At 43.7% G+C, this 13,479-nt stretch overlaps 1 protein-coding gene across 1 annotated transcript in view; it reads right to left on the minus strand.

Moving 5' to 3' along the window:
- BEND7 (BEN domain containing 7) overlaps positions 1 to 13,479 on the minus strand; it is a 93,654-nt gene that overhangs the window by 1,656 nt on the left and 78,519 nt on the right. The window contains exons 6-7 of the mRNA XM_040343412.1: positions 10,523 to 10,748; positions 4,723 to 4,848 (exon numbers count right to left, since the gene is read on the minus strand). Of these exons, the coding sequence (XP_040199346.1) occupies positions 4,723 to 4,848; positions 10,523 to 10,748 (352 nt within the window). The remainder of the gene's footprint in view (positions 1 to 4,722; positions 4,849 to 10,522; positions 10,749 to 13,479) is intronic.

Genomic DNA, 13,479 nt, shown 5'->3' on the forward strand with positions numbered 1-13,479 from the left:
TACGAGGCCTCACATTCGGTCCATGTGCACTAGGCTTTAGGGTTGACAGGCTTGACTACTAACACTAGAGCTGCACGATTAATCGTCAAGAATCGTTATTGGGATCTTTTTCCCGTTGCGATTCTTGACACAGGGTTTCATGATCTTTGACATGAAAATAATTTTCTCTCTGCACTTTGGTATGCAAAGAATTTCCTCTCTGCTCTCAGCCAAAAGTCAAAGGGCCAGATCCACAGACAAAGTACGCCGGCGTACTTTCAAATTTCCCATGTCGTATCTTTGGTTTGAATCCTCAAACCAAGATACGACGGCATTTGGGTAAGATCCGACAGGCGTACGGCTTCGTACGCCTTCGGATCTTAGATGCAATACTTCGGCGCCCGCTGGGTGGAGTTTGCGTCGTCTTCCGCGTCGTGTATGCAAATTAGCGATTTAAGAGGATCCACGAACGTACGCGCGGCCATCGCATTTTCTAAGGTCGTCTGTAGTAGGCTTTTTCCGGCGTATAGTTAAAGCTGGTATTTTGCGGCGTATAGATAGACTTGCCATGTTAAGTATGGCCGTCGTTCCCGCGCCGAAATTTGAATTTTTTTATCTTTTGTGTAAGTCGTCCGTGAATAGGGATGGACGTAACTCACGTCTAAGTTAAACAAATGACGTCCTGGCGACGTTATTTAGCGCAATGCACGGCGGGAAATTTCGGGACGACGCATGCGCAGTTCATTCGGCGCGGGGACGCGCTTCATTTAAATGAAACCCGCCCCCAACCTGCCCAATTTGAAATCCGCTGCCAGAAATACACTACGTTGCCGTAACTTACGGCGTGAACTCGCTGAGGATTCGAATATACGCCAGGTAAGGTACGGCGGCGTAGTGTATCTCTGATACGCTGCGCCGATCGAAATGTATGTGGATCTGGCCCAAAGTCTGGGCAATCTGCCAAGTTTTGAATACATTCTTTATCAGTGGAAAGTTAAGTCTAAACATTGTATCACATTGACTTCTGTATGTAAATTGGAAACGTTTAACCACTTAAACACCAAACCTTTTTCTGACAGCTCTTTTCAAGTTAAAATCATTATTTTTTTTTGCTAGAAAATGACTTAGAACCCCCAAACATTATATGATTTTTTAGTAGAGACTCTAGAGAATAAAATGGCGGCTGTTGCAATATTTTATGTTGCACTGTATTTGCGCAGCAGTCTTTTTAAATGCAATCTTTTTGGAAAAAATGACTTGAATTTAAAAAAAAAATAGCCAGTAAAGTTAGCCCATTTTTTATTTTTTTTTTGTATAAATGTAAAAGATTTTATGCCGTGAGAATCGTGAGAGAATCGTGATCTTCATTCTAAGCAAAAAAATCGTGATTCTCATTTTGGCCAGAATCGTGCAGCTCTAACTCAGGCCTCAACCATATTTAAGAAAAATCCTAATTTAAAAGATTTGGCATGGATCGAAATCAAACTATCGACTGATGCCCTTTCTTTAGAAAAGATGAAGGAAATCATTGCTTTGATACATATGATACATACTTTTTAGTAATCCTTTTCTGAACTGCAGCTGAGCACACCATTCCTTATGAAGTTTATAGGAACCAAGGCTGACCATACGTGATTCATACATGACCAGCAGGTTGAACAAAAAAATGAACGAATTCCCCATCAACACATTGGATGCGGAAGGGGGAATCCCTCACGCTGAGCTTTTGTATACTGCCGGCAGGGAGCCTTCCCCCCTGGGAGAATACAATGATCAGTGCTGCCAGCTATAGCATGATCATTTGGGGAAAAGCTGACATGCTGGTTTTACACAAGTCAATCGATAGACTGAATTCTGTATAACCAGCTAGCCCAAACACAGGGCTGGTGCAAGGATTTTTGACAAACCTCATTTTGCTGCCCCCTTGGCTCCACCCCTGACTCCACCCCATTTCCCCAGCCCATGTAAACCCCACCTTTTTAATGAAGTGCCCATCAAATGCAGCCTCACCAGTGCCCATCAAATGCAGCCTCACCAATGCCCATCAAATGAAGCCTCACCAGCGCCCATCAAATGCAGCCTCACCAGTGCCCATCAAATGCAGCCTCACCAGCGCCCATCAATTGCAGCCTCACTAGTGCCCATCAAATGCAGCCTCACCAGCGCCCATCAATTGCAGCCTCACCAGTGCCCATCAATGCAGCCTCACCAGTGCCCATCAATGAATGTTTGCTTGCTTCCATTCATTCAGCAGTCGGGACACAGACATAGTCCTCCGCCACTCCTGCTCCTCTGACAATAAGTGAGAACGGAGCAGCTGCTGCGTGCTGATGCTCAGGCTCACGCCCATCTATGTAGCCTCACCATCTCCCATCAATGCAGCCTCACCAGTGCCCATCACATGCAGCCGACCAACGCCCATCAATGCAGCCTCACCAGTGCCCATCAATTGCAGCCTCACCAGCACCCATCAATGCAGCCTCACCAGTGCCCATCAATGCAGTCTCACCAGCACCCATCAAATGCAGCCTCAACAGTGCCCATCAAATGCAGCCTCACCAGCGCCCATCAATTGCAGCCTCACTAGTGCCCATCAAATGCAGCCTCACCAGCGCCCATTTATTGCAGCCTCACTAGTGCCCATCAAATGCAGCCTCACCTGTGCCCATCAATGCAGCCTACCAGTGCCCATCAACGAATGTTTGATTGCTTCCATTCATTCGGCAGTCGGGACACAGACACAGTCCTCCGCCACTGCTGCGCCTCTGACAATATGTGAGAACGGAGCAGCTGCTGCCTGCTGATGCTCAGGCTTAGTTGCTTTCTGCCCTAGGCAGCAGTTTGCCTAGTGGTTGCACCGGCCTGGTCTATACATGGATTGAAATTCAGCTGGTCCCTGCTAAACTGACTGAATTTCGATCCATGTATGGCTTACCTAAAAGGAAGCATGTTCAGTGGGGTTGAATTACTAAAGGCAAATACACTGTTCACTTTGCACTCTGCAAGGGAATTTTCCCCAGATCCTAAGCCAGCCAAAGCTTGAGCGATTTTCTTTCCTGCAACCACGGATTGCAGGAAAGAAAATCGCTTGATTCCTACAGCAACACATTCAGTGTTGATGGGGGAAACCTTACAGTAGAGCCATTGGCCCAGATTCACAACCGAGATATGACGGCGTATCTCCAGATACGCCGTCGTATATTTGCGTTGCGCCGTCGTATCTATGCGCCTGATTCTCAGAATCAGTTACGCATAGATATCCATTAGATCCGGCAGGCGTAAGTCTCTTACGCTGTCGGATCTTAACTGCATTTTTTTTTGGACCGCTAGGTGGCGCTTCCGTCGAATTCCGCGTTGAGTATGCAAATTAGCTAGATACGCAAATTCCCGAACGTACGCGCGGCCGACGCAGTAAAGTTACGACGTTTGCGTTAGGCTTTTCCCAGCGTAAAGTTGCCCCTGCTATATGAGGCGCAGCCAATGTTAAGTATGGCCGTCGTTCCCGCGTCGAAATTGGAAAAAGTTACGTCGTTTGCGTAAGTCGTCCGTGAATGGGGCTGGACGTCATTTACGTTCACGTCGAAACCAATGACGTCCCTGCGGCGTACTTTGCAGCAATGCACACTGGGAAATTCCACGGACGGCGCATGCGCCGTTCCGCAAAAACGTCAATCACGTTGGGTCACAGTAGTTTAACATAAAACACGCCCCCCTGATCCAAATTTGAATTAGGCGGGCTTACGCCGGCCGATTTACGATACGCGGCCGCAACTTACGGAGCAAGTGCTTTGAGAATAAAGCACTTGCCCGTGTAAGTTGCGGAGGCGTAACGTAAATCAGATACGTTACGCCCGCACAATTTTACGCAGCTCTACGTGAATCCGGGCCACAGTGTTCTCCCGACAGGCTGTTGTACCCAAGTTGATCGATCGATCAATATTTCTTACACATGCTTTGAACCTCGGCAGGTCCCTGCTGAACTGGCCAAGATTTCTTTAGCTGGTTTCCATTGGATGATGGAAGTCAGCAGAGCTTTATCTCATTAATTAAGCTCTGGGAATAATGCAACTGCACTTGCAAAGTGATTCGTCTTTTTGCTTTTAGTTAAAGCGGAGTTCCGGCCACAATTTCACTTTTTAAATATAAATACCCCTGTAATACACAAGCTTAATGTATTCTAGTAAAGTTAGTCTGTAAAACTAAGGTCCGTTTTGTTAGGTTGTTACAGCATTTAGACACTTTATAAAATAGAAATTGACCGGGGCCATCTTAAGTGTGGGCATCATGAAGCCAGACTGTATGACTTCCTGGATTTCAGCCTTGCAGATCTCGCACATGCTCAGTGCTGCACAAGCAGTGCAATAGGTTTCAGATCAGGTTTCAGCACCTGTACTGTCCAAGTCACATGATTCTTCGAGACTGGGGAGTGCACAGACTCCTGGAAAGTTACACCCACTACATTCCCAGGAGTCTGTGCGGTGTAGGTTAGGAAGCTTAAGCACCTAGGTGCAGGAAGAGGGAAGATTAACTATTCTGCCTAGCAACAACACTTTGAAGGCATCTAAAAAAAAAAAACATTTTCTTAAAGGACTAATGACATTTTTTTAAAACTACTGATGTAATGTTATATTTATGGGTGGAACTCCACTTTAATCATCCCCAGTGTGTCATTTTTTGGTGCAGTATGACAACGTTATTGCAAAACAGTTCCTCAAAAAACATTTGCTATCACTAATTACTCACCTAGATCGCAGCCTCTTTTTAATCTGCGTCGGGCAAGTTTGATCTGATCCTGTAGGATTTGTACCCAATGTCGTGGTCCGGGGACCTTTTCCACATTGTTAGCAGCACAGTATTTCTCTGTGAAAACTGAAGAAAAAGCACAACATACTGTAAAGAAAAAAAAGATTGATGGAATGCTGTCTCTTCTGTGAGAAGACAGCAACGTACAGTTTCTGGGAATAAGCCGAAATGTGTATAAAAACGGCATTAATAATATTGGAAGAAAGTGTCTCAAACTGCTGCATATACAAAATGGTAATGAAGGCTCAATCACTCTGCAGAGGAGATGTGTTTGTGAATCCTCATTTGAACTTGCCGATACAAAAGAGCAGAGACAATGCAGCACATACGAGTACTAGCTGCAAAGATCAGGAAAGACATGCTCTGCAGTGATTTTAAGATAAAAGACAAGTTTTTCTGCCTATCACTGTAGAAAATTTTAAAACATTTTTGGGGGGAGAATATGATTTTTCATGGTCTCAAACCTAATACAAATAAACAGGTAAGGCCTCGTACACACGACCGAGTTTCTCGGCAAAAACCAGCAAGAAACTTGCTGGTATTTTTTTTTTGCAGAGGAAACCGGTCGTGTGTACATTTTTCGACGAGGAAACTGTCAAGGATCTCGTCGAGCCAAAAAGAGAGCATGTCTTCTTTTTCCTCGACGGGAATGGGGAAATTTGGCTCGCCAAAATCCTCGACAGCCTAACAAGGAACTCGAAGAGAAAAACGATGTGTTTCGCCCGTCGATTTTCTCGGTCGTGTGTACGAGGCTTAACAGAAATATTAGACTGCTAACCTTTCCTGCAGAAGTAACTGTTCTGGGTCCCCTGCAGTGCTAGAATACTGGTCCTTAGATCTTTGCTGAATGGGATTAAGCCCCTGTTCACATTGGAGCGACTTTTCATGCCATTTGACAGGTCAAATCACAAGACAAATCGCATCCTATTGCCGGCAATTGCACTGTTCAAACCGGTGCGACACAGACTTTGCGATGTCACCTTGATTTGAAAAAGTAGTACAGGCACTACAGCAGAAGAAATGTGTTGTGAATAAAACAAGCTGCCTGCTGAGCTCCCTCCCCGACCTAAATTTTACCTCATGTGTCGAGAAAACTGCTCAGAAATGACTCGTGCTGATAACAAAGGAACAAAGCACCAGAAAGAAATGACACATAAAGCTTTAGAGAGAGATAAGTAAACACTACTATACTGTATGTGCTTTGCTCAGATTTTATGACTGAGGTTTACAACCACTTTAATGAACCATATTATTTGTAATAGCTGTCCTTTAACCACTCAAGGACCGCCTCCTGCAGATATACATTGGCAGAATGTCACAGCTGACTATAAGCATGTACCTGTACGTCCTCTTTAAGTGCCCAGCCATGGGTCGCGGGCACGCGCCGGTCCAAAGCTCCGTGACCGCGGGACCCGCGGACCCGATCACCGTCGAAGTCCCGCGATCGGTCCCCGGAGCTGAAGAACGGGGAGAGCTGTGTGTAAACACAGCTTCCCTGTTCTTCACAGTGGCAGCTTCATTGATCGTGTGTTCCCTGATATAGGGAAACACGATCAATGACGTCACACGTCCACCCCCGCCCCCCTACAGTTAGAAAAACATATGAGGTCACACTTAACCCCTACAGTGCCCCCCTGTGGTTAACTCCCGAACTGCAATTGTAATTTTCACAGTAAAAAAATCATTTTTATAGCATTTTTTGCTGTGAAAATGACAATGGTCCCAAAAATGTGTCAAAATTATCCGATGTGTCCGCCATAATGTCGCAGTCACGAAAAAAATCGCTGTTTGCCGCCATTAGTAGTAAAAACATTTTTTTTTATAAAAATGCAATAAAACTATCTCGCTTATTGCGATTTTTTTTTACCAAAAATATGTAAAAGAATACGTATTGGCCTAAACTGAGGAAAAAAACTTTTTTTTATATATTTTTGGGGGATATTTATTATAGCAAAAAGTAAAAAATATTGCATTTTTTTCAAAATTGTCGCTCTATTTTTGTTTATAGCGCAAAAAATAAAAACCGCAGAGGTGATCAAATACCACCAAAAGAAAGCTCTATTTGTGGGAAAAAAAGGACGCCAATTTTGTTTGGGAGCCACATCGCACAATTGTCAGTTAAAGCGGCGCAGTGCCGAATCGCAAAAACTGGCCAGGTCCTTTACCTGCATAAAGGTCCGGGTCTTAAGTGGTTAATGAGAACACTATCATAAAAATACTGTATTGTATTCTGATATATTTATGGAGTTCAACCATGTAATAATTCTATTAAATATTTTACATGCCTTTTTTTTTTTTTCACTGTAATTTTCACGGTAATTTGCCAATCAAACTGTTCATTAACTTTGACAGGGGTTGGGACATATTATAACACTGTTAGGTTTAAAGCATTAGTAAATGCGTGAATTAAAAGGAACAATTCTAACAAGATGCACCTTCTTATGAATAAATAGCAACACGATTAAAACATATTTAAAAATGTTAACATTATAACACTGCAACTGGTCTGTAAGTGGTATTTGAAATAATGTACAGTACTGTATATTTTTACTTGACTTAAAGCAGTAGTAAAATATCAAGAAAAACATCCCTCCTGCAGGTTAATGTAATAATGTGCTAGTATGCATAGCATGCATTAAGGCAGACTTACCTTAAAGTGAATACCTTCACATATACACAGTGAAGTGAAAAGCCTCAGATGATACACAGAGATGAAACAAATCCCCCTACATAGATTTTACATGTACTGTATATCTGCTGACTTAAACTTGCTATATTCTTTAGAAAGTGCACATTGTGTCAAGAGATATTTTCTTCCTGTTCAGCACTGAGAAGGGAGTCTTGGCATACACTGTGTGACAGCTGATTGGAGGAAAGGCACTTACCCCCCTCTCCACATAGGCAGAGGAAGGAAGGAATGTGCAGAGCTGTGCTGTGAATAGAAAAGCTAATTTATTCATAGTACCCACCCTAACACAAATTTCAGGCTGCTTTTATCTTGGTTGTCGGAGAACTTGTCAGAAGTAACCACTTAAGCCCCAGACCATTTTGTAGCTAAAGGACCAGGCCACTTTTTGCGATTCGGCACAGTGAAGCTTTAACTGACAATTGCGCAGTCGTGTGACGTGGCTCCCAAACAAAACTTACGTCCTTTTTTTCCCACAAATATAGCTTTCTTTTGGCGGTATCTGATCACCTCTGCGATTTTTATTTTTTGCAAAATAGAGCAATAATTTTGAAAAAAATTCAATATTTTTTACTTTTTGCTATAATAAATATCCCCAAAAAAGATATACATTTTTTTCCCTCAGTTTAGGCCGATACGTATTCTTCTACATTTTTTTGGTAAAAAAATCGCAATAAGAGTTTATTGATTAGTTTGCGCAAAAGTTATAGCGTCTACAAAATAGGGGAAAGTTTTATAGCATTTCTATTAATATTTTTTTTTACTAGTAATGGCGCGATCTGCGATTTTTATTGTGGCTGTGACATTATGGCGGACACATCGGACACTTTTGACACATTTTTGGGACCATTGTCATTTTTACAGCGATCAGTGCTATAATAATGCACTGGTTACTGTGAAAATGACATTGCAGTGAAGGGGTTAACCACTAGGTGGCGCTGTATGGGTTAAGTGTTCCCTAAGGAGTGATTTTTACTGTAGGGGGGCGTGGCTTGCTGTGACACATCACTGATCGTGTTCCCGATGACAGGGAAAACGATCAGTGACAGTGTCCCTAGGCACAACGGGGAGATGTTGTGTTTACACTAACATCTCCCCATTCTATCTCTCCGCGAGACGATCGCTGGTATGCCCGCGGCGATCGAGTTCGCGGGACCCGTGGGCGCGCTCACGGAGATCTTGGCAACAACCGCTTCTTCAAGGGGATGTACAGGTACATCCTTTTGCCTGTCCGTGCCATGCTGCAGACATATATCTGCGTGCGGCGGGAGGCAAGCGGGTAATCATGCTGATAACAGAAGAATGGAGTAGCAGAAAGACACAGGACTTAGGACTTTGGAGAAAGATAAGTAAACACTACAGGGGGAGATTCAAAAAGAGATACGACGGCCGGATCTATGCGACTGATTCATAAGAATCAGTTACGCATAGATCTCCCTTAGATCCGACAGGTGTAAGTGACTTACACCGTCGGATCTTAGGCTGCAATCTCCCGCCGCCCGCTAGATGGCGCTTCGGTTTTTTACGCGACGAATATGCAAATTCCGATTTCCGCCGATTCAGAAACGAACGCTAGCCCGTCGGTTTTTTTTTTACGACGTTTGCGTTCGGCTTTTTCCGGCGTATACTTACCCCTGCTATATGCGGCGTATCCAATGTTAAGTATGGCCGTCGTTCCTGCGCCGAGTTTTGAATTTTTACGTTGTTTGCGTAAGTCGGTCGCGAATACGGATGGACGTAATTTACGTTCACGCCGAAACCAATGACGTCCTAGCGACGTCATTGGGAGCAATGCACGCAGGGAAAATTCACGGACGGTGCATTCGCATTTAAATCGGCGCGGGGACGCACCTGATTTAAATACTACACTCCCCCTAGCCGCGGAATTTGAATTCTGCCGGGGGAGTTACGATCCGCCGGCGCAAGTTTCGAGGTAAGTGCTTTCTGAATACTGCACTAGCCTCTCAAATTTGCGCCGGCGGATAGTAAATCAGATAGATTACGCGGATCTAAAGATCCGCTAATCTATCTGAATCTAGCCCTACAGTGTTTAAGTCAAATTTCATGAATCAGGTTTACATCCACTTTAAAGCAAAGCCCTCCGGCAGTGCGCTGTCACTGTTGATAGAGCGACCATCTTCACCGGGTCTTCCTTTTGGGTTCGTGGGCTCCAGCTGTTTAAATGGCTGAGCCGCAATGACGTCACTCCCGCAATGACAGTGACGTTACCGCTTCCTTCAAATGGCAATATCTCCTAAATTGTACATGTTTTGGAGATATTCCTTTGACCTAAAGGTAAGCTTTATTATAAGTTTAACTGTAGGTAGTAGTGGTCAAGCAGTGTTTACTACCGCTTTAAATCTTATAGGAAAAAAAAATGGATATCAACGTTATAGTTTGTCTCAACCCCTGTCACTGTCACCTTCAATAGACAGATTGGTCTGCATGTAAATGTGAAATAAAGTATGAATAAAAGTGACATAACAAATTATAGTCTAAATACTACACAAAAGAATTCCTATAAGCTACTGAGCCTTGCTTTATGCAATTAAATAAAGGTCTATGACTATGCTAAAGTTAAATGGTCAAATAAGTCTAAACCAATGTACTCTTTAAATACATTTCTGAAGCCACAATGAGCTAGATTTTATTGGGAGATTAGGGTAAGAATATATTTTTTTAATAAGGGACATTTATATTAGAAAAGGGCCGCCCTTGAGTGTGTATGACTGGAATAGGCATGTGTACTAAGTATGTGATATACCTGTTTTCATACAGGGAGAGCAGGAAACTTGGCTAGCAGTCTAGGGAACAGGGCGTTACAATTTACAGCTCATCATAGTAATTTGCAGAGCCTGGTGCACAGAATTATTGCTAGGATAGAAATTAGAGGTAATATGCGTGTTCTTTTAAAAAGGCAAACTTTTGTCCCTGTATGTTTATCAAATGAATTATTCCTTGGTTATGACACTTTATAAATACTTTCCATACAATTCGGAAAACACATACCACATGACTCAGGAAAGGAAATCACGGATTATGATCTATGTGTACCTTTTATTGCTCCCACAATATTTTGATCCAGTCCTTGTCTGTTGTCATTGAGTCCGCGCTTCCGTTTCCCGTTGGGTAGTGATGATGCCAAAGTTTTATCATCGAAAAAAGCACAGACAAGTTTTCTAAAGAGAAGGCTCCCTGACCTCTTGTAGTTGGATAGTATGGAGTCAAGCTGGGATTTCGGCATGAATACATCAAACCCTTCAGCCAACTGCACATCTGGCTATCAAAGTAAAATAATGCAATGAATAAAGATATGAACATGTCTACAAGTAAAATAATGCAATGAATAAAGATATGAACATGTCTACAATCCACAATTACAAGGCAAAAAGCTGGAAGTAATGTCTTCTTTTAAACATACTATGTGATTACATAAAATATGTGTAACGGAATGACCCGGGACAAACAGAGACTTTGTAAGGATGAGGGGTACTCCTGTACCGGCGTCACCAAGGAGTCTTATGTCTAGGGTCACCTTATGTCCGATAGGGCCATAGGGTGACTGAGAAATTATATCCTAAATTACAGGACAGGGGACATAACTGATAGTTCATATTGCAGGATCTTGAGATATTGCAAGTTGTTGGTTAATTGTGACCCAACCAGTCAATAGTGACTCATTTCTATGATTAGCCCTGGCTAGTGACATGCTAATTGAGTCTGCTTCTGAAAGACCTCTCATTGTGTGATGCTGCTTTGTGTGACTTCTATTGATATAAGATGTGTAATGGAACTTGCCAAGCTGTATGCGGAGACAGAACGTCTGTCTAGGGATGTGGATTGAGAAGAGATCATTGTGTGATGGTGTTTTGTTTGAGTTCTGTTAATGAAGGAATGTGCAGTGATTAGGTCATGATAATTATAGCCCGGCGCCGAGATGTCTAGAATGTTTAGCAATTAGCCATCTGAAGGTGTATTGAAGCCCCCAGGGTGTGGGTGGAGAGTTTGATTGTTCATGTGCCTTGAAAACTGTATAAAAGCTGAGAGTGAACCATTAAAGTTGTCTTCATTTTGAAACCAGTACCAGAGCTGTGTGAGTCTCGGTTATTCTGACAAATGGGATGGATCGGGTCCTGTTGGTTGGAGTGTCGATAAGCTGTCTTGGATGTGATGGAAGGTCGTAAACGGTGGTGACCATTACAATATGTTATTAGTTTTACTTTTTCTATATCTTCCCTGTGTTTACAGGCAAGTATAACCTCTCTCTCTAGAAGAGGACAGCATTGTGTAAACATTCTGAAGTCATTATACTCAGGGCTCAAGTCCTGCGGGAACGTGTGGGAACGGCGTCCCTGCACTTTTTTCACAGCAGGAACGCAGTTCCCTTTGCAGGACTAGAGCAGCCGAGAGCAGCCGAGCCGCCCTAGCCAATCCTTCACTAAGCGGCGATGCCCAGCTCGAGTCACTGTCAGGCGAACCTTAGTAATCCTTTATGTTACTCCTTTCCTCTGGACCCGCCGCCTGGTTACACATCGCACAGCTAACTTTTGATTATACTCTTATTTGAGTTTTTTGATGATACAACTGTATTATGAATGTGATAACCTGCGTGGACCAGTTATTGATCTAATTTCTTTGATTTTATATTTGTAACTGCTTTTATGACATTTCTATAAAATAAATTATCTAGTTTCTTAACATATCTACCGCGTGCCTTCAAAGTCCACAACTTTAGTCTCTAGTCCAAATCCACACATAAATGTAACTTCCACTTTTTGTAACCCTCCCCCCTCCGGTGTCGCCTTTGGCACCTTTTAGGGGGGAGGGGGGAGCAGATACCTGTCTAATACAGGTATTTGCTCCCACTTCCTGGCATAGATCACCTTGGTGATCTACGCCACTTCCGGCGCTTACTCTGTACCCCCGCTCTGTTCTGGGAGACACACAGCTCCCAGAACACAGTGGGGACCACTGAAGACATGCAACGCAACTTGCGCATACGCAGTAGGGAACCGGGAAGTGAAGCCGCAATGTTTCACTTCCTGATTCCCTTACCGAGTATGGCGGCAGCAGCAGCCGATCCACGAGCTGCAGATCAGTTTCGGCTGCTGACATCGCGGGCACTCTGGACAGGTAAGTGTCCATATATTAAAAGTCAGAAGCTGCTGTATTTGTAGCTGCTGGCTATTAATTTTTAATTTTTTGTGGGAACTGTGCTTTAACCTCCAACATCTGTGTCAGTGCGTTCAAAAATAACCCCCAACATCGGTGTCAGTGAGAGCAAAAATAACCCCCCCCCACAATGGTGGTCAATGGCAGTGCAATTTAACCCCCTTGCATTGGTGGTCAGTGATAGTGTGAGTTAACCCTCTCTTTATATTGATGGTCAGTGTCAGTGAGAGTTAACCCTTTCCTTATATTGATGGTCAGTGTCAGTGAGAGTTAACCCCCTCCTTACATCGGTGATCAGTGTCAGTGAGAGTTAACCCCCTCCTTACATCGGTGATCAGTGTCAGTGAGAGTTAACCCCCTCCTTACATTGGTGATCAGTGTCAGTGAGAGTTAACCCCCTGCTTACATTGGTGATCAGTGTCAGTGAGAGTTAACCCCCTCCTTACATCGGTGATCAGTGTCAGTGAGAGTTAACCCCCTCCTTACATCGGTGATCAGTGTCAGTGAGAGTTAACCCCCTCCTTACATCGGTGATCAGTGTCAGTGAGAGTTAACCCCCTCCTTACATCGGTGATCAGTGTCAGTGAGGGTTAACCCCCTCCTTACATCGGTGATTAGTGTCAGTGAGAGTTAACCCCCTCCTTACATTGGTGATCAGTGTCAGTGAGAGTTAACCCCATCCTTACATTGGTGATCAGTGTCAGTGCGAGTTAACCCCCTCCTTACATCGGTGATCAGTGTCAGTGAGAGTTAACCCCCTCCTTACATCGGTGATCAGTGTCAGTGAGAGTTAACCCCCTCCTTACATCGGTGATCAGTGTCAGTGAGAGTTAACCCCC

This window comes from Rana temporaria, chromosome 3, assembly GCF_905171775.1.
Source record: "Rana temporaria chromosome 3, aRanTem1.1, whole genome shotgun sequence".
Taxonomy (NCBI): Eukaryota; Metazoa; Chordata; class Amphibia; order Anura; family Ranidae; genus Rana; species Rana temporaria.